This window comes from Oryctolagus cuniculus, chromosome 4, assembly GCF_051225735.1.
Source record: "Oryctolagus cuniculus isolate XC-2025 breed Fujian yellow rabbit chromosome 4, ASM5122573v1, whole genome shotgun sequence".
NCBI classification, from domain to species: Eukaryota; Metazoa; Chordata; class Mammalia; order Lagomorpha; family Leporidae; genus Oryctolagus; species Oryctolagus cuniculus.
In genome coordinates, this window is record NC_142870.1 from 94,344,569 (window position 1) to 94,366,306 (window position 21,738).

Here is a 21,738-nt window from a genome sequence, read left to right on the forward strand (position 1 = left end):
AATAGTGTCTTTAAGAAGTAAGTGAAAGAAGGAAAAATAATTTTCATTTGAAGATGGAAAAATCAGAAGCATGTTTGAGAGCAGAAAGGAGAAGGGCCCTTGAAAATAAGCAGTTGAATATGCCAGCAAGGAAGGGGCACCATGGAACAGTGATGGGGGAGGGTAGGATGTTAGGGCATATATGGGGGAAGTGATTTTCTGTGCAAAGACTTCAGAAAATCATAGGGGAAAAGGTAACACTTGGTATTAGGTAATTTCAGTTTATGAAGCATTTTCAATGTATGCAATATGCAGAACAATTTTGGGCAGGCTTATTTTCATTTTACAGATAAACTCAGAATAAGTGATTGCTCTTGGTCACACAGCTGTAATAGTGGAACGTAAACAGATGGCTCTAGATCCCATGTTCATTTTACTAGAGCATGGTCTTATGGAGGAAGTGATTTAGTGACATGAAGATGACACTCCTGGAAGGGCCCGCATTAAGTGATCTCAGTTTTTTGTGCATGGGATGGATCAGAGGGTAAAGAGGAATGGGACTTATGGGGAAAGATAGTGAGAACTGTGCTATCTGTGGTGAGTGTGCAGGACAGCCCGGGCCAAGTGAAGGTTGTGAATTTCAGGTGATCAGGTGTATCTTGTGCTCTTTCTTGTTCAGTGTTCTGTTATCTTGGAGCAGAAGTGGGGAAAGCAAATTATAAAGGTGATTGAAGATTATAGTTTGTATGTATGCATATTTAAAATATTCACACTCAAGGTTTGGGAAGTTTGGGGCTGTTTGGGCTATAATACAGCATCATAGTTCAGAAAAGTCTAGTTGTCATTGCCACTTTTTTTTTTTTCTTTTATTTAATGAATATAAATTTCCAAAGTACGTCTCATGGGTTACAATGGCTTTCCCCCCCATACCGTCCCTCCCACCCACCACCCTCCCCTTTCCCACTCCCTCTCCCCTTCCATTCACATCAAGATTCATTTTCGATTATCTTAGTATACAGAAGATCAGCTTAGTATACCTTAAGTAAGGATTTCAACAGTTTGTTCCCACACAGAAACATAAAGTGAAAAATAATAGATGATTTTTTTTAAATGATGATGAAATCAGATCAGACCTATTGTCATGTTTAATCCCAGTGAGAGTCAAGTTGGGAATTGATAGTTTCTTTTTTTTTTTTTTTTTTTTTTTAACAGAAGATCAGTTTAGTGTACATTAAGTAAAGATTTCAATCGTTTGCACCCCCATAGAAACACAAAGTGAAATATACTGTTTGAGTACTCGTTATAGCATTAAGCCTCAGTGTACAGCACATTAAGGACAGAGATCCTACATGAGGAGTAAGTGCACAGTGACTCCTGTTGTTGACTTTACAAATTGACACTCCTGTTTATGGCATCAGTAATCTCCCTATGCACCAGTCATGAGTTTCCAAGGCTATGGAAGCCCCTTGAGTTCTCCGACTCTTATCTTGTTTAGACAAGGTCATAGTCAAAGTGGAGGTTCTCTCCTCCCTTCAGAGAAAGGCACCTCCCTCTTTGAAGACCTGTTCTTTCCACTGGGATCTCACTCACAGAGATCTTTTTGCCAGAGTGTCTTGGCTTTCCATGCCTGAAATACTCTCATGGGCTTTTCAGCCAGATCCGAGTGCCTTTAGGGCTGATTCTGAGGCCAGAGTGCTATTTAGGACATCCGCCATTCTATGAGTCTGCTGAGTATCTCACTTCCCATGTTGGATCACTCTCCCCTTTATTTATTCTATCGGTTAGTGTTAGCAGATACTAGACTTGTTTATGTGCTCCCTTTGACTCTTAGTCCTTTCATTATGATCAATTGTGAACTGAAATTGATCACTTGCCACTTTTTAAAATTTTTCCTTTGCAACTTTTTAAAATTTCATCATACTCTGTCAACAATCCCAATCCATACTTTAGTTCTAACAAAACATAATCACTGATGTGATGAAGTTAGGTCATGGATTATGACAGAGAAAACACCCTGGTACAACATTCGCTAATACCAACAGCTAGGTCACTAGTTAGGTATGCTTTAGGTTTGTTTCAGATCATGGAGTAAAATTTTTTTTCACTGGTGTCATATCAATATTTTTGGCTAATCTATATTGAATGAGAATCATCTTTTATGTGGAATGTAATTATGTAAGACAGCACCTCAAACAGTAGCTGGTACTTAGGTTGTTTTTATTTCAACATTAGGTTAAAAGGGATGAATCCGGAGCAATACATGTTACGAAGCAAAAGCATCTTCATCTGTACTATGACCTCATCAACTTCACTGTGAGTATTATTCAACATCCTCCTGTACTTCATGCAGTTATTCTGAATTTATCATGTATTAAAGCTGCTAGCATTTCTGCAATGAACCATGACTTTTGGGATCATAAGAAATATGTTGGTAGAAGTGAATTCTGCTTATATTGAGTGGAAAATGTTGGTGTGATGCCACATAGTTATTCCTTTTGACCTGAAATACTGCTGAACACCAGCAGGTTCAGGAGTCTTTGATGTTTAGGGTAGTTTGGGTTCAGAAGGGTTTAGGTGGGTTTTTCCAAGATCATCATCCTTCTGTCTCTCTAAATCATTTTGTACTTCTGGGCTTATTGTAACTGATTTAGGAGCTTGTGTCAAATATTCTTTTCTAGTGAATAGGAATTTTACACAATTCTGTCTCTACCATGCATTTCAGTCTGGAGAAAGTTGTTTTTATTTTAAAAGAAAATTTTAATCAATTTTTCCTTTTATAAATACTATGTTAATTTTGAGAAAAGTGTAATAATATTTCAGGGTCTCTATCACTAATGCCTTTAGTACATCCTTATCTGATATCCAGTGAACCATACTGTGAATACATAAAACATAAGAGAATGCCTCATTTTTTTCAATAAAATATTAAAAATGGTCTTTCCCCCAACTGGATAATATATAATTTTTTAGGATGTAGATGAAATAGATCTTTTCTTTATAATATATGATTTACTGAGCAGGCATTTGATAGAGTGGTTAAGACACCACTTGGGGCATGCACATCCCATATTGGAGTGCTTGTGTTCAGGTCTTGACTCTGCTTCCCATTCCTGCCTCCTGCTAATATGTACCTTGGGAGGCAGCGAGTGATGGCTCAAGTACTTGAGTCCCTGCCACCTAAATGGGAAACTAAGATTGAATTCCTGTACCTGACTTGTGCCTGAGTCAGTCCTGACCCCAGCTTGGCTTAGCCTTCTTGGTTCAGTCATGGCTGTGTGGCCATTTGGAGAGTGAACCAGTGGATGTGAGATATCTCTCTGTCTATTTATCTTTCTCTGTCCCTATGCGTTTCAAATAAATTTTTTTAAAATAAAAAACAAATAGGAGCTGGCGCTGTGGTGTAGAAGATTAAGCCTCCATCTACAGTGTAGGAATTCTGTTTGCTCCACTTCCAATCCAGTTTCCTGCTGGTGTGCCTGGGAAAGCAGTGGAGGATGGTCCAAGTGCTTGGGCCCCTGCACCCATGTGGGAGACCAAGAGGAAGCTCCTGGCTCCTGGCTCCGGATTGGCCAGCTCCAGCCTTTGTAGCCATTTAGGGAGTGAACTAACGGATGGAGGATTTCTCTGTCTCTGTCTCCTTTCTGTGTTATCTCTGCCCTTCAAATAAATAATCTATAAAAATAATAATAAAAATAAATTTAAAAAATGCAGTATACAACTAAGTTTATAAATCATATTTTAAAAGTTGCTTATTTATTTGAGAGAGAGTGAGAGGCAGATAAAGAGAAAGATCCCCTGTCCACTGTTTTACTCCCCAAATACCTGCAGCAGAGGCTGGGACCCGGGAACTCAGACCAGGTCTCCTAACTGAGCTGCCTTCCTACACATTAGCAGGAAGCTGGAATTGTTAACAGGAGACAACTGGATCAGAGGTCCTTTATCTTCACAGTATACAAGCATTTCAGACATGAGCCAGAAAGTAACAGTAAGCATGCTAGCAAAGTTCAGTTAAGAGAATACATCTGACCGGTCAGGCAGGCATCTCAGCAAAGGACGGAGAGCCCTGTGTGCGTTCAGATTGGAGTTATTTTAGATGGGGTATAGACCCACTCTTTTCTCCTCCCCCCTCCCTCTTTGGGATATTAGTGGTAAATACCCCAAAAATATCTCAGAAAGCTCTCGACCATTCTGGGTGTGGAATTTGAAATTCCTCCCATGACTTTACCATAACAGTTTTATTAGACCTAATATCATCCCTGGCACAGGTGGGGAAGATTTCCCTAAGCTGCCCCCAGGGCAGGGCTGGGACCCACCTAACAAGGGATAGACAAGGTGCAACTGTTGGTCTGCTTCCCAGGCATGCCTCTCTCTGGTCTTCCTTCCCTCATTCAGCTGCATGAAATTCCTGGTTTTGTTCTTTAGCCCCTCGCACATCTATAGGCTAATGTCTGCCTTCCTGCTAACAAAATCAGGAGGGGAGTGAGACTCTGGCACTCTGGTATGGCTTGCAAGTGGATTTTCTGCTGTGGCAGAAGTCTACCCCACACATTGCGCTTTTTTTAAGATTTATTTATTTATTATTTGAAAAGCAGAGTTACAGAGAGGCAGAGGCAGAGAAAGAGAGAGAGAGGGAGATGTCGTCCATCTGCTGGTTCATTCCCCAAATGGCCGCAACAGTCGGAGCTGGGCTGATCCGAAGCCAGGAGCCAGCCAGGAGCTTCTTCTGGGTCTCCCACATGGGTGCAGGGGCCCAAGGACTTGGGCCATCTTCTACTGCTTTCCCAGGCCAAAGCAGAGAGCTGGATTGGAAGTGGATCACCTGGGACTTGAACCGGCACCCATATGGGATGCCAGCACTGCAGGCAGTGGCTTTACCCATTATGCCACAGTGCCGGCCTCCACACATTGCATTTTAAATTCATATATAGACAGTTCATATAGAGATAATTTTTCTATATACATTTCATGAAAATAATTTTGTTAGACATCGTGTTTTTGCTATCACCCTTTGTTGAATCATTGATCATAGTTTTGTTGAGATCTAGTACTGTTAAGACCTGCCTAGAGTTTGTCGCTGGAAAATCTTCCCCAACCACAAGTGCTGTTCTCTTAACTATAGGACACAGTTGGTGTTTTCATTTGTCCTGTGACATTTCCATGACGTGACCATGAACCTGTGTGACCACTGTTTTGCAAATTACCTTTAAAAGCTTGTTTACAACAATGCTAGCACTTTGAATTATGAGTCTAATTTCAGGAATAACTAGTAAAATTGTTAACATTCTTTGTTTCTGTCATTCTTTGCTTTAACCAGGTGACCTTTGAAAGCACCCTAAAAACTATGGCTGTTCATGCTAAATAAATATATCTTTCCTAAGTGGTACTTTGTTTTTCAGAATAAACAGAAAACCTTTATAAGAGCTCTTTGTAAAAGATTTGTGAATCTAACTCTGTTTTCTGAGAGAGATTTTATGGGGGACAACCAAATTCTTCCTTTATAATAGCCACTATACAGCATAAGTTTGCTTATGTTAAAAGAAAATCTTTTAATCTGATTATCTTAGATACAGTATTATGCAGAGATCCTTGAATAGGTCATACAAGGAAACCAACATGAACACCAGAGAGCTGAGGTGCAGAGGAAGCACTTAGTTCTGTCCACTTCCAGGAGCTAGTGGAGCCCATTTATTTCTTAGGGGGAAGGATCGAGATTTCTAAGACAAATGTTTTTAATAATAAATCTTATTTTTTACAGAATCAAAGATATCTGTCAGTGGTATCTTTCAGAAGGTTTTTAAAATTATTAATACTTTTAAAACTATAATAGTACTTATTAACAGAAATTCAGAAGATACAGAGAAATAGTGACAGTAAAGAACTCACAATTTTTAGGGAGTTTTTGAATTTTAAAAAAGGTTTATTTCCCAGTGAGGAAACACATATGTTACTTCCTGTCCTATTCCTAGAGCCTGTAAAGGTGGCCCACTGGGGCTGGCTGGGAGGAAAGAGGAAAGTGTGTTGCAGAAGGAACTGTCCGAGGGATAATACAAATAATAAATAAGTAAATTTATTTATTTGAAAGGCATAATGTCAGGGAAAAGAGAAAGAAAGAAATCTTCCATCTACTGGTTCACTCTGCAAATGCTCGCAACAGCCAGGGCTAGGCCAGACCAGAGGCGGGAGCCAGGAACTCCATCCAGGCCTCTCATGTGGGTGACAGGAACCCACGTACTTGAGCCTTCTTCTGTTGCTTACCAGGTACATTAACAGGAAGCTGGATTGGAAGTGGAGTTGCTGAGATTCTCACTGGCTACTCTTGATATGGGATGCAAGTGTCCCACGCTGCAGCTTAACTCATTGTGCTATAACACCAACCTATCTTTAGGGAGATTTTGAAGAGACTATATTTTTCAAATCACTTATATTTTAAATTACGTATTGTTTTATTTAGTGTTAACCATCATCCTTTGACTAGCTAAGTTTGTGAGGCTTGATTTGCCCTTTTGTCCTAATAGCATAAAAACTAGAAATCCAAAATTTGCCCTTATGCTGAGGTCATTTGTGCCAGTGCTCCTTTAAATTTTTTTCTCTGTAAAAACTCACTCTTTATCTTCTTTTACACTATGAAAATACCAATTTAACATCATCAAACTCAGTACTGTATTGTACACCTGCTGTTCTCTGGGCTGTCAGTTGAGCAGCTCTTGCTGGCATTGTGTTGTTAAATAAGTTATTCAGTGGATGAGATCTTCAAAGTAATGTAGCTGAGTGACCAGCTTTCTTCTTAGCTCAAACGATGGTATGACCTGGGCCTCACTTCTATCTTCTGTTTGAATTGCAGTGGATAAATTCACGAACGGTTGTGCTCTTGGACAGCGTAGAGAAGTTGCATGTGATTGATCGACAGACGCAAGAGGAGCTGGAAACAGTGGAGATCTCAGAAGTTCAGTTGGTCTACAACAGCAGCCATTTCAAATCGCTGGCCACCGGAGGGAACGTCAGCCAGGCGCTGGTGAGGGTGTTCGTCATCTTGGTACTGCTTCAGTAAACTGGGTATTTTGTTGTTGGTTATTTCTTTTAGAAATAGAAACTCTGGGGAGTTACTTTTCTGTCCTGAGGAGATTCTTTTAAGTCATGAAATTTAAGTGGATGTGGATGTGTTTGTAAGTATATGTCAAGTGGAATAGTATTATTTAAATATGACCTGGGATAGGTTGAAGTTGCATGTTGTAAACTGTAGAAAAGTCATTTAAAAAGAATAGAATCTTAAAAATACTTCAAAGAAATATAAAAGAGATAGTACAGGTAGAAAACAGTTTGTGTGAAAATAGACATAGACTGAACCATAATCAGTAATTACAGAGAATGGAAATGTTCCTAAACATTTCAAGTAAAGGAGGGGATCAAACCTGAGAAAATAAGCAAGAACCAACTGTATGCTGTGTCCAGTAAATCTACATTAGGTCTGCATTTAACATCTCCAAAAACATAGATAAATTAAAAGAATGGAGAAAGATATGCCATGCAAAAGCTGGACATGAGAATGACTGTGTTAATATCAGACTAAGTAGATTTCAGAGTAAGAAATATTGTTAGAGATAAAAAGAAATTTTAAAAATGATGGAAGGAGGTTAATTCATCAAGAAAACATAATAGTCTTGAAAATTTAAGTACCCAGTAACAGGAAAACAAAATGTATAAAGCAAAACCTGACAGAACTGAAAGTAGAAACAGACAAATACACAATTACACTTGAAAATGTAAAACTCCTCTTTTAGTATTAATAAGTAGACAGAAAATCATAAAGGATATAGAAAACTTCAAAAACACCGCTTGACCACCTGAGCCTAACTGACACTTAGGAAATACTCCACCCAGCAAAATCAAGTTGCACGTTTTTCCCAAGGTGCATGTGGAGCATTCACCAATATAGATTCTATTCTAGACCATAAAATAAAATTTAACAGTTGGAAAAGATTGGAATTATTAGCATGTAAATTTGGAGAAAACCAAAATATTTGGAAGTTAAGCAACATTTTTGTAAATAACCCTGGGTCAAAGAAGAAATTGCAAAGGAAACTAGAAAATATTTTGAACTGAATGAAAATACAGTATGTCAAAATCTGTAGTCTACAATTGAATCAGTTTTTCTGAGGGTAATTTATAGCATTAAATACTTATATTGGAAAAGAGGAAAGATATCAATGATTTAAGCTTCTACGTCAATTAATTAAGGAAACAGAAGAGTGTATAAGGTTAGATTAAAGGAAGAAATAATGGAAGTGAATATAAGTCAATTAAATAGAAAATAGACAAATGATAGAGAAGAATCAAGCAAACAAAAGCTCGTTCTTTGAAAGGTGAATAAAATAGTTAAACCTGAAGTGAAGCTAATGAGAAAAAAAGAGAAGCTATAATTACCAAAATCAGGAATGAGAGTGGTGATATTACTCTGTAGAATGATCTCTTGATTCTGTCGATACTAAAGAGTAATATTAGCAACTTTGTGACAATAAATTCCATAACTTCCGATGAAGTAAAAAAAAATTACTTGAAAGACACTGATGGCCAAAGCTGACTCAAGAAAAAAAACAGAAAGTCAAAGTGGCCTTGTATTTATTAAATAAATTAATTTTATAATTAAAAATCATCCTATAAAGAAACTCCAGGCCTTTATGGCTTCACTGAAGTCTGTCAGACGTTTAAGGCAGGAGTAGTATCAATTCTTGACAGAAATCTTAAAAAATGTAAGAGAAGGGAATATGTAACTTATTCTGTGAGGCTGGTTACTCTGACATAAAACCAGACATTATAATAAAGAACTCTAAAGATTAATGTCCTCGTGAGCATAGAAGCTGTAGTTTTTAGTAAAATGTTAGTAATTAGAAACCAGAAATGCATAAAAGGAGTAATAAGTCATCACCAAATGGTGTTTCTCCAAGGTGTACAAGGCTATTTTAACGTTTGAAAATCAATGTTAATTACCATAGTAGTAGATTGAAGAAGATTAACTCAATAGAGGCAGAAAAAAATGTTTGGTAAAATTTAATATCCATTCCTGATAAAATCTCTCAACAAATTAGGAATAGAGGGAATTTTTTCAACCTCATAATCAAGGGCATCTACAAAATACTACAGCTAATACATGAAGTAGTGCTGTAAAAAACCAAACAGAAAACCCACCAAGCTAAAGCAAAACAAAAAACTCGGAATTTGATCAAGCTTCTTTTAGCGAAAATGCAGAATAGGAGGAATGTGTTCTGACGGGATGCAGTCAGTAAAATTCAAATACTGCGAAATAATAGAATAATAAGTGTTCCAGCTTTCCAACAAGTACATTTTAAAGGAAATAAAGAAAGGATTGAGAGATGGAGCTGAGGCAACTAAGAGGCATCAGCCAGCTCCAATCCGTGGGACTTGTTTGGATCTTGATTCAGACAGATGAACAACCCAAACCTCAACAATATCTGACATTTATGGCAATTTGAAATCTAAACACTGACTGAATATTTAATATTGAAGTTTGATTGTTAATTTTTAAAAATATATTAATGGAATTGTGGTTATGTGAAAAAAGACTTTTTTTAAAGAAAAGACAAGCTATTAGTGTAGGGTTAATCTTATGAGTATAAAGTAAATAAAACAGATCCTTGTAAAAATTAAGAGTGGAAATAGGAGAGAGAAGAGGAAGGGGGGAGTGTGGTCAGGAGGGAGAGGATGGGGGGAAGTGTCACTATGTTCCTAAAACTGTATATTGGAAATACATGAAATTTATATATCTTAAATAAAATAAAAAAAAAACACATAAACTGGATTTTAAAAAATGAAATATTCAAAATATGGAATTTGCTTCATAATTATACTGTGTAATGGATTGGTGGAAAGGTAGATAAGACAGAATTGGTGATCATTAATTGATTGATTGATACATTCAGGGATAAATTACATTGTTCTTTCTACATTGGTAGACACTTTAAAATTCCTGTAGTAAAAATTTAGGAAAAGTTATCATAGTTATCAGTTACTGACCATGTACATTTTGGGAGTTTTACAAATACTACAATATTTAAATCCCAAAGAAACAGCAAGGGTTTTCAAAGATGGGTAATTGAATGTCAAAGATTTGAAATTTGTTTGATGTCATATCCTGTAAGAAGAGCTAAAATTTGCAGCTCAGATTTGTCAGTGAATTTCTCTTCTGTTTGCTGGGCTATGCTGACTCATATGTACTGTGCTGCTCTGGTCTCCTTGTTTCCCCTGTGTTACATGTTGATACTTATTTCAAAGAATGTGGAAGGTACTATTTTCAGTCAGTCTCATTGTTTGCTGAAAGCACTGACTACCTGTCATCCAGAGAGTTTGCATCTGTTTTCCTTTAGGTTTGGAAGTTGTATTTCCTCCTTTTACCACATTATTCTGAAACATAAAAAGGCTATGTATCTAAGCAGAGAATTATTTCATGAACCCTATCTCTCCTGTCGCTTCTACTGTATTTGATTGACATTTTCCCCTAGTCACTTTGGGGATGAAACCATGCTGACTTAAAATGTTGTCTCTGTAGCTGACATTCTTAAAACTTAATGAGACTTTGAATGCATGTAATTTTCACCTGTTTTGTTTATTTTTCCATAGGCTTTGGTTGGAGAGAAGGCTTGTTACCAATCCATCAGTAGCTATGGTGGTCAGATCTTTTATTTGGGGACAAAAGTAAGCTCTTCTATTCTATGGTTTGGCGTTTGTGTTTATCAGGAGGGTTGGGAGCTAAAGGAAATTGCTGGTGAAGAGGATAGAGTATTATAAAATGAATATTGATTAGTGATGATCTAAAACTTTATGGTTAGATCATCATGATTTTTGGTTAATTTCTTTCCTTCACTTTTAGACATACTTTTACTTTTGTCTCATGCTAGCTATAGTTAATAGGATATTTATTTTCTTGACTCATGGATATGCTTTTTTTAAATAATACCAGCTTTTTTTTTTAAGATTTACTGATTTATTTGAAAGTCAGAGTTACATAGAGAGAGGAGAGGCAGAGAGAGAGAGAGAGAGAGAGAGAGATCAATCGATCTTCCATCCGATGGTTCACTCCCCAGTTGGCCAGGACAATTGGAGCTGCACTGATCCAAAGCCAGGAGCTTCCTCCAGGTCTCCCACGAAGTTTCAGGGGCCCAAGGCTTGGGTGATCTTCTATTGCTTTCCCAGGCCATAGCGGGGAGCTGGATCAGAAGTGGAGCAGCCGGGTGTTGAACCGGCGTCCATATGGGATGCCGGCGCTTCAAGCCAGGGCGTTAACCCACTGTGCCACAGTACTGGCCCCTCAGCTAATTTTTTTTAAAAAAGATTTTATTTATTTATTTGAGAGGTAGAGTTACAGACAGTGAGAGGGAAAGACAGAGAAAAAGATCTTCCATCCACTGGTTCACTCCCCAAATGGCCACAATGGCTGGAGCTGGGCCGATCTGAAGACAGGAGCTTCTTCCAAGTCTCCCACGGGGGTGCAGGGGTCAAACACTTGGGCTGTCTTCCATTGCTTTCCCAGGCCATAGCAGAGAGCTGGACTGGGAGAGGTGCAGCTGGGAAACAAACTGGTGCCCATATGGGATGCCGGCCAGCACCGCAGGTGGAAGCTTGGCCTACTACGCCATAGCACCGGCCTGGATATGCTTTCATAACTTACCTTCGCATTTATGTTTTCATGACCAGGAAGATACTTAATCATGTACATTTGCCATATAATTCCAATAGCCTTTAGCTTATATCAGCTTAAGAGCATTAAAATGCATTGAGATATTTGAATCATTGGAATAGGAACTTTTTGAATGTCAATTTATTTCTTTGCATTGTTTTTTTTTTTTTATTTTTATTTTTTTGACAGGCAGAGTGGACAGTGAGAGAGAGAGACAGAGAGAAAGGTCTTCCTTTGCCGTTGGTTCACCCTCCAATGGCCGCTGCGGCCAGCGCGCTGCGGCCTGCGCACCGTGCTGATCCGAAGGCAGGAGCCAGGTACTTATCCTGGTCTCCCATGGGGTGCAGGGCCCAAGGACTTGGGCCATCCTCCACTGCACTCCCTGGCCACAGCAGAGAGCTGGCCTGGAAGAGGGGCATCCGGGACAGAATCCGGCGCCCCGACCGGGACTAGAACCCGGTGTGCTGGCGCCGCAAGGCGGAGGATTAGCCTAGTGAGCTGCAGCACCGGCCCTGCATAGTTCTTCAAACTTTTTTTATTATTTATTTGAAAGTCAGAGTTACACAGAGAGAGAGGCAGAGAGAGAGGTCTTCCATCCGGTGGTTCACTCTCCAATTGGCCGCAACAGCCGGAGCTGTACCTATCCAAGGCCAGGAGCCAGGAGCTTCTTCTGGGTCTCCCATGTGGGTGCAGGGGCCTAAGGACTTGGTCCATCTACTGCTTTCCCAGGCCATAGCAGAGAGCTGGATCAGAAGTGGAGCAGCCAGAACTTGAACTGGTGCCCATATGGGATGCAGGCACTGCAGGCCGTGGCCTTACTCTCTATACCACAGCACTGGCCCCTGTTATTTAAACTTACAGAGAAACATTCTTTGTTATTAAAATTCAACTAGAATATTGCCAAGTTGGTACAAGGAGATGAGCTTGAGTGGTTTTTGTATTTGTTACAGCCACTGTTGTTTGTTCCTCACCCATAGAATTAACTCCTTATTGGACTGTAGACTTACTGGCTTCTTTTTTTTTTTTAGATTTATTTATTTATTTGAAAGGCAGAGTTACAGAGAGGTAGAGGCAGAGACAGAGAGGTCTTCCATCTGCTGGTTCACTCCCTAGATGACCGCAATAGCTGGAGCTGCACCAATTTGAAGCCAGGAGCCAGGAGCCTCCTCTGGGCCTCCCACATGGGTACAGGGGCCCAAGTATATGGGCCATCTTCCACTGCTTTCCCAGGCCATAGCAGAGAGCTGGATTGGAAGTGGAGCAGCTGGAACTTGAACTGGTACCATATGGGATGCTGGCACTGCAGGCAGCAGCTTTACCCAGCATGCCACAGCCCTGGCCCTTTCTAATTTTTTTTTTTTTTTTTTTTTAAGATCTGTTTATTTATTTGAAAGCCAGTTACAGAGAGAGAGAGGGAGAGACAGAGATATTGTCTGTCCACTGGTTCGCTCCCCAAATGGCCACAGTGGCCAGGGCTGAGCTAGACTAAAGCCAGGAGCTTCATCCAGATCTCCTACCTTTTGTTGCTTTCTCAGGTCATTAACAGGGAGCTGGATCAGAAGGGGAGCATCTGAGGCTTCAACCGGCACCCATATGGGGTGCCGGAGTCATAGGCAGTGGCTATACCTGCTATGCCACAACGCTGACCCCACTGACTTCTGATTTTTAATATTCTGTTTCCATTTCATTTGAAAAGCAGAGAGACAGAGGAAGATCTTCCATCTGCTATTTCACTCCCCACGTACTTAGAATAGCCAGGGTTGGGCCAGGCTTAAGGCAGGAGTTTGGAACTCCATCTGGGTCTGTCACATGGTTGGCAGGAAACCCAGTACTTGAGCCATCATCTTCTGCCTCCCATGGTGCACATTAACAGGAAACTGGATTGGCAGTGGAGGAACCGGCAATCAAACAAGGCCCTCCAATATGAGATACTGGCATCCCAAATGGCATGTTAACTGCTGCGCCGAACGTGCATCCCATTTACTGGCTTTTAAATATTTATTTTATTTAATCATTAATGTGGGCTCTTGAAGACCTTTTAGTAAATTTTAAGATGTTAATCTAATTGTAGTATGAAATAGTTTTACTTAGATGTAAAATGACATGTGGGAGTAGAACAAGTATGTCTTCAAATAAGTCTGGTGAAGATCATTTCCATTTCTTTTTTCCATTTCTAGTCTGTTTATGTGATGATGCTGAGAAGCTGGAGAGAGGTGAGCTCACAGTAGTTTTATATGTAGGAGTTACTGAATTGATAGCTGCTTTTTTTTTCTCTTTAATTTGAGACAGAGAACTGGGTGGGGCTGGTGGAGAGTGAGAGAGTGAGAACGTTCTCCCATCTGCTCCTTCATTTCCCAGATACCTACTGTGGCTGGCACTGGATAAGTCTGAAGCCAGGAGCTGGGAACTCAAGTAATTAGTGGGTGGCAGGAAGGAACCTAATTACTTGAGTCATCATCACTGCCTCCTGGGGTCTGCCTTAGTAGGAAGCTGGAGTCGTGAGCTGGAGCTGGGTATCCAACCCAGGTACTCCAGTGTGGGATATGTGTGTCTTAACAGACATCTTGACCACTAGACCAAACACCTGTCCCTGATAGCTTCTTAACATTGCTGTCTCAACTTTGCGGAAGAGTATTTGGGTTTGTGCTTATTAATTTCAGAAATGTACATCAAAACCATTGTAACAGGAATTTGAAATGCTAAAGCTGACTTATGAATTAGAATGAAGTTTATCTATATCAGAAAATTCAAAATAACAGTGACTTAAGATATATTTCTCACATCAAAATTATCTAAATTTAGGCAGTACATGGCTAGTATGGAAGTTTATAAAAACTCTTTAGTTAGTTGTTGAATAATTTTAGTAACTAAACAGCAACTTCTGGAAAGGTACTAGGTGGAGAGGAATTTGGAATGGTGACTGACCAGTCAGAGGGATCTGGCTTCCATTGTTTCTTCATTTTAGAGAGTGGATCATCTTCTGAAACAAGATTGTCTTACAGAAGCCTTGGCTCTTGCATGGTCTTTCCATGAAGGAAAAGCAAAAGCAGTAGTGGGTAAGCTGACAGATTCTCAGCATGGTGGACAGGGTTTCTCTAGAGCAGAGGGAATGAATCATACTGTTCACTCATAGATCACTTTAGCTGGTGTTCAAGTGTTTTATTACAAGATGCTATTAAGCCTTACAGACCTTCAGTAAAGAAGGCTAATGACAAGTAAAGGGCATGGAAATGAAAATGGCACGTTTTAAATTCTTTCATAAGGAAAATTTACTATGGGAACAACAGAGAAGTACATTGATAAGCTACCTGATCTGGCAGATATGCAATGTGCCTGTCATGGCGTATTATCGAGTATTTTGCTTCCTAAGGATTGCTGTAACTGCATGTGTTATTAGCACAGATCATGAGCAGAAGACCAGAACACAATTGCATTCCTGAAAGGGAGGACTAATTTTTGTCTTGTTGGATTTTGCTTCTCTTCAGGATTATCAGGGGATGCCAACAAGCGAAAGGCTGTTGTTGCAGATCGCGTAAGTATTTTAATAGGGTTTTTCTCCAGTACAGTACAGATTTGCCATTGATATTTGCCAATATCTTTGGATGTGATTGGTTAAGTGACTATAATCAAAGAGAGAGTGTCAGAAAAACAAGCCAGGTTGTAATTCTGTGGCATCATCTTGAATGCTTTTCTTTCTTCCTTTTTTAAAAAGCTTTTTCTTTATTTATTTGAAAGTCACAGAGAGGGAGAGACAGAGAGAGGTCTTCCATCTGGTGGTTCACTCCCCGAATGGCTTCAATGGCCAGAGCTGGGCCTATCTGAAGCCAGGAGCTGAGAGCTTTGTCTGGGTCCCCCACTTGCGTACAGGGGCCCAAGCACTTGGGCCATCCTCGGCTGATTTCCAAGGTGCATTAGCAGGAAGCTGGATGGGGAGTGGAGCAGCCAGAACTCAAACAGGCACCCATATGGGATGTCAGCACTGCAGGTGGGAACTTTACCTGCTATGCCACAGCGCTGGCCCCTGCAGCCAGCAGCTTTACCCGCTGGCTCCTTGAGTGCTTTCTAAATTCCTTATTGCCTTTCTTTTTGTTTCCCTTGCTCTCTTACAAAGATAACCAAGTAGTATAAAAGACATCTGAAAGGAGGAAAACCTGGTCTGAATTTAATTATAGCTCATAAAAAAATGAAGTTTGTTAGTTTTTAAGAACCTATTATTAGGGGCCAGTGCTGTGGCGTAGCTGGTAAAGCTGCTGCTTGCAGTGCTGGCATCCCATATGGGCACTGGTTCGAGACCTGGCTGTTCCACTTCTGATCCAGCTCTCTGCTATGGCCTGGGAAAGCAGCAGTTGGACCAAGTCCTTGGGCCCCTGCATCCACAAGAGAGACCTGGAAGAAGCTCCTGGCTACCCATTGGCGCAGCTCTGGCCCTTGTGGCTAATTGGGGAGTGAACCAGCAGATGGAAGACCTCTCTGCCTCTCCTCTCTCTGTGTAACTCTTTCAAATAAATAAATAGATCTTTAAAAAAAGGAACCTATTATTAAATATGAAAAATACTCTACAGTATGTACAAATGTTTGTGTTGCCTGTAGTAAAAAAGGCCAATGTTTTGTTTGTTATTACTATTAATAATTAGCATTCATGTAATCAATCTAATACTTATTATTATCCTTGTAGTCTTGGTGTAGACTTGGATGAATTTATTTACTACAAAATACCTTCCCCCCTTTTTTTTCCAAAGATTTATTTATTTATTTGATAGAGTTAGGCAAAGAGCAATCTTGCATCCACTGGTTCATTCCCTACACGGCCACAATGGCCAGGGCTGGGCAGGCTGAAGCCACAGGCCTGGAACTCTCAGTCTCCCCATGGGTGCAAGAACCCAGACATTTGGGCCATCTCCCACTACCTTCCCAAGTGCATTGACAGAGCTCAATTGCAAGTAGCAGCCAGGACTGAAACTGGTATTCATATGGAATGCCAGCTTCACAAGCTGTGGCTCAACCTGCTGTGCCACAATGCCAGTCCCAGATCTCCTCCTCCCCTTGATTTGTATAAATTCGTGTATAAAGATTATGTCCCAAATTAGTAGAAGCATTTAGAAAACATGAATGGAATGGTTACCCCTTAGACTCATGAATGATATGCTCATCTGTGCTCTTTAGGGAAATATACTTGTAGCAGAAGATTACTGAAGAGCTTAGCTTCAGTTTTTCATTTCCTGAGCATAGATATTACTGAGGTCTAGAACACAGAGCTATTTCTTAGGAAAACTGAGCAAATTAATACCGGCCCTGAGGCTGAAAGAGATTAGGCCAGGGTTTGGAAGAAAAAAAAAAGCTGAGGAATAATGCAATAAAATTTTAAATTATATTTTTAATATAATAGCAAAACTTGATTCTGTATTGTTTAGGTGGGCCACACATATTAAATTTTGAAAAACTTTAGAAATAAGGTATATCTTTTCCTTACAGATGGTAGAAATCCTGTTCCATTACGCAGATCGAGCTCTGAAAAAGTGCCCAGACCAGGGGAAAATCCAAGTGATGGAGCAGCATTTTCAGGTACTCGTTTGCATGTACTTCTGATAGACAGTTCTATTGATAGGTCTTATTCTTCTCTTTTATGTTACTTGAGGTTGTGACTTCCACATTCTGGTTAAACATTTTTTTTTTTTTAGTATTCAGAGCTTTACTTCAGGGCTTGTAGAATATTTTTAGTGATTAGACTTTGAAGTAATAGATACACAGTTCAATGGGAAAAGATGAATACAATGTTGTGAAGTGTTACCTTGCCCTTGCCTACTTAGTGCTATGTGGAAGGACAGGATGTGTTTATGAGGGTGTGATAACCTGTAAATTGACACCTTATGGAGGCTGACACCTTGCTGATGACTGACATTTATGTTGGCTAGGCTAGTTAGAGAAGAGGTGTACTGCCAACGTTTAAATTTAGTTCCCCTGGAAGCACCTGTGACTCAAGAATAGATCAGTTGCAAATATATATGTATGTTCTGTAAAATATGCTAATGAAAGCCCTTTGGTTTATTTTATAACTTCATGAGAAATCCAAGGACTGATGTCAAGGCCTGTACAGTTTTGTGAGTTTACTGTTTGCCATGATCTCTATATTCATCCCTTCTCCATCCGTATGGTTCCTTCCCACTCCCCTACCTCCTCTTTTAACAAATATTTGAGTATCTAAAACAGGGGTCAGCAGACTTTTTCTACAAAAAGCCAGATGGGGAGGTTTAGGCTTTGTGGACTTCAGATTGTCTCTGTCACTTCTCCTTTGCTTCGTCGTCTTCCCTCATTACTCCCCCTCCTCCCCTTCCATTTTGCCCTGAAAAATATAAAACCCATTCTTATCTATGAACCATAAAGAAACAGACTGTGGCCAAGATTATGGACTAAAATTTGCATCCCCTGGTCTAATATGTATTGGATACCAAGCAATAGTGGGTAAAATACACACAGTCTTTGCTATCTAAAAGTTTGTGGTCTGATTGACGTGATTTTTTTTGATGTTTGCATTAATAGAAATATTTGGAAGAAATTTAGGGGTTTGAAGTTCTGAAGAGCAGACACAGGTCCTGTCTTTTTATATCTTCGTGTGATGCTCATAACTTTGGAAGATAAGGATAGATAAAGCAGCTATGTGTTGGATGGTATCAGAGGAACTGAACTGTTTGATGCTGCACTAGTGAGCTTTTCTGGTGGAGTCACTTTCATGGTTCTTTGGCAGGAGGTTTATAAAATCTATCACTGGAGGATAAATGAGCCTGGATAAAATTATAAGGATAAATAGGAGAAACACACAAGGCAAAAAGAAAGCATTTGGGAAAGCCTTCTGGAATAAACCTTTTGGGAACAGGTTATATATTATTTTTGCATATAAAGGAAGTATAGAAGAGAAAACCATTAACAAGCACATACCCATCACCAAGAGATAGTAGGGTGGTATTCTGGACACTGGAAGATATTCTTTGTTGAAAAAAGATACAATAAGAAAAGCTGGGAGGAGCAAATGTCATGAGTGACATACACAGAGCAAGAGTGAGAGCAAGAGTGTGTGTGTGTGTGTGTGTGTTTGTGTGTAAATATAGAAACCACCACTCTAGGGGAAAACATGGTATAAGGCTTTTTTCCCAGAAGAACAGAACAGAATTGATGTTCTGATGGAGAATTCCTAAAGAATCTCAGGATGACAGGAACTGTGCATGGCGGTTTCCCATACAGATTACAGAACTTACAGAGAAACAGTCTAGAGTCATAATGGATTCTGAACTAGGTCATTACCTGTTAGAAGTCTTATTTTGCTAAGAATACCCGGATACAAGTTTTGATTTATTCATGAATTAGTCTCATAGAAGATAAAGCAAACAATGGAGGGAACCATTATTCTGGACTTAATTTTTACCAATGATTGAGCAAGTAGAGGAGATAGATTGTTGAGAAAAATTATTTCATTTTAAAGATTATAATAACAGTGACATACTGAGTATGAATCCTATATTTTAGAAAGCAGATATTTCATTAAAAAATAGAGACAATCTCATTGCTACAGGCTCCAAAATAATGGTTCACAAAGAACAGGAAATTCTGAAATTTTGACGTGATAACCATGAACGATTCAAGGAGGAAGGAGAGGGGGAGGAATGTTGATCTGTCTACAAATCATAGACAGTCTACAAATATGGAAAATGGCACATAACTAAAGATGGATGCTGGAGGTATGAGACTGTCAGAAGAAAGAGAATGGTATTGTCCAAATTGTGCCTACTGAAGTACTAAGGGGTACAAGAAAGGGATTTTAAACCGATTCACTGAGCGTTTACTATCCTCATGCATGCCTAGAACTGTGTGAGGTGTGAGAGCGTCCCTTTTCATTTAATTCTCAGCACCTCCTGAAGTGTTTTTATCCCCATTTTATAGATGAGGAAACTCAGAAGAGATTGGCTTTCTGACTTTATTTTTTTCTTTCTTTTTTTTTTTTAACTTTTATTTAATGAATATAAATTTCCAAAGTACAGCTTATGGATTACAATGGCTTCCCGCCCCCATAACTTCCCTCCCACCCGCAACCCTCCCCTTTCCCACTCCCTCTCCCCTTCCATTCACATCAAGATTCACTTTCAATTCTGTTTATATACAGAAGATCAGTTTAGCATATATTAGGTAAAGATTTCAACAGTTTGCACCCACATAGAAAACACAAAGTGAAAAATACTGATTGAGTACTAATTATAGCATTAAATCACAATGTACAGCACATTAAGGACAGAGATCCTACATGAGGAGTAAGTGCACAGTGACTCCTGTTGTTGACTTAACAAATTGACACTCTTGTTTATGACATCAGTAATCACCCTAGGCTCTTGTCATGAGCTGCCAAGGCTATGGAAGCCTTTTGAGTTCACCGACTCTGATCATATTTAGACAAGGTCGTAGTCAAAGTGGAATTTCTCTCCTCCCTTCAGAGAAAGGTACCTCCTTCTTTGACGACCTGTTCTTTCCACTGGGATCTCACTCGCAGAGATCTTTCATTTAGTTTTTTTTTTTTCCCCCCAGTGTATCTTGGCTTTCCATGCCTGTAATACTCTCATGGGTTTTTCAGCCAGATCTGCATGCCTTAAAGGACTGATTCTGAGGCCAGAGTGCTGTTTAGGACATCTGCCATTCTATGGGTCTGCTGTGTATCTCGCTTCCCATGTTGGATCGTTCTCTCCCTTTTTTATTCTATCAGTTAGTATTTGCAGACACTAGTCTTGTTTATGTGATCCCTTTGGCTCTTAGTCCTATCATTATGATCAATTGTGAACAGAAATTGATCACTGGGACTAGTGAGATGGCATTGGTACATGCCACCTTGATGGGATTGAATTGGAATCCCCTGGTATGTTTCTAACTCTACCGTTTGGGGTAAGTCAGCTTGAGCATGTCCCGAATTGCACATCTCTTCCCTCTCTTATTCTCACTCTTATATTTAACAGTGATCACTTTTCAGTTAAGTTTCAACACTTAAGGATAACTGTGTATTGATTACAGTATTCAACCAAAAGTATTAAATAGAACAAACAAAAAAATACTAAGAGGGATAACGTATTAAGTTGTTCATGAACAGTCAGGGCAAGGGCTGATCAAGTCACCGTTTCTCATAGTGTTCATTTCACTTTAACAGGTTTCCTTTTTGGTGCTCAGTTGTCACCGATCAGGGAGAACATATGGTATTTGTCCCTTTCTTTCACTCAGCATAATGCTTTCCTAATTCCTAACAGGGATCACTTTTCAGTTAAAATTTAAACACCTAAGAATAATTGTGTGTTAATTATAGAGTTCAACCAATAGTACTAGAACAAAAAAGAAATACTAAAATGGATAAAGTATTACATTGCACATCAACCGTCAGGACAAGAGCTGATCAAGTCACTGTTTCTCATAGTGTCCATTTCACTTCAACAAGTTTCCCCTTTGGTGCTCAGTTAGTTGTCACCGATCAGGGAGAACATATGATATTTGTCCCTTTGGGACTGGCTTAATTCACTCAGCGTGATGCTTTCCAAATTCCTCCATCTTGTTGCAAATGACCGGGTTTCATTGTTTTTGACTGCTGTATAGTATTCTATAGAGTACATGTCCCATAATTTCTTTATCCAGTCTACTGTTGATGGGCATTTGGGTTGGTTCCAGGTCTTAGCTATTGTGAATTGAGCTGCAATAAACATTAAGGTGCAGACAGCTTTTTTGTTTGCCAATTTAATTTCCTTTGGGTAAATTCCAAGGAGTGGGATGGCTGGGTTGAATGGTAGGGTTATATTCAGGTTTCTGAGGAATCTCCAGACTGACTTCCATAGTGGCTTAACCAGTTTGCATTCCCACCAACAGTGGGTTAGTGTCCCTTTTTCCCCACATTCTCTCCAGCATCTATTGTTGGTAGATTTCTGAATGTGAGCCATTCTAGCCGGGGTGAGGTGGAACCTCATTGTGGTTTTGATTTGCATTTCCCTGATTGCTAGTGATCTTGAACATTTTTTCATGTGTCTGTTGGCCGTTTGGATTTCCTCTTTTGAAAA

The 21,738-nt window shown here is 39.6% G+C and overlaps 1 protein-coding gene and 1 non-coding gene across 5 annotated transcripts in view; both read left to right on the forward strand.

Moving 5' to 3' along the window:
• VPS8 (VPS8 subunit of CORVET complex) overlaps window positions 1-21,738 on the forward strand; it is a 274,119-nt gene that overhangs the window by 56,474 nt on the left and 195,907 nt on the right. For all 4 annotated transcript variants that reach the window (XM_008266588.5, XM_089332060.1, XM_089332059.1 and 1 more), the window contains 7 exons: window positions 2,212-2,292; window positions 6,821-6,991; window positions 10,612-10,686; window positions 13,846-13,881; window positions 14,634-14,724; window positions 15,154-15,200; window positions 17,141-17,230. In XM_008266588.5, coding sequence (XP_008264810.1) covers window positions 2,212-2,292; window positions 6,821-6,991; window positions 10,612-10,686; window positions 13,846-13,881; window positions 14,634-14,724; window positions 15,154-15,200; window positions 17,141-17,230 — 591 coding nt within the window. The remainder of the gene's footprint in view (window positions 1-2,211; window positions 2,293-6,820; window positions 6,992-10,611; window positions 10,687-13,845; window positions 13,882-14,633; window positions 14,725-15,153; window positions 15,201-17,140; window positions 17,231-21,738) is intronic.
• Window positions 5,902-6,022, forward strand: LOC127483062 (small nucleolar RNA SNORD22). Its single transcript, XR_007909031.1, has one exon. It is a non-coding gene; the product is annotated as a small nucleolar RNA SNORD22 (small nucleolar RNA).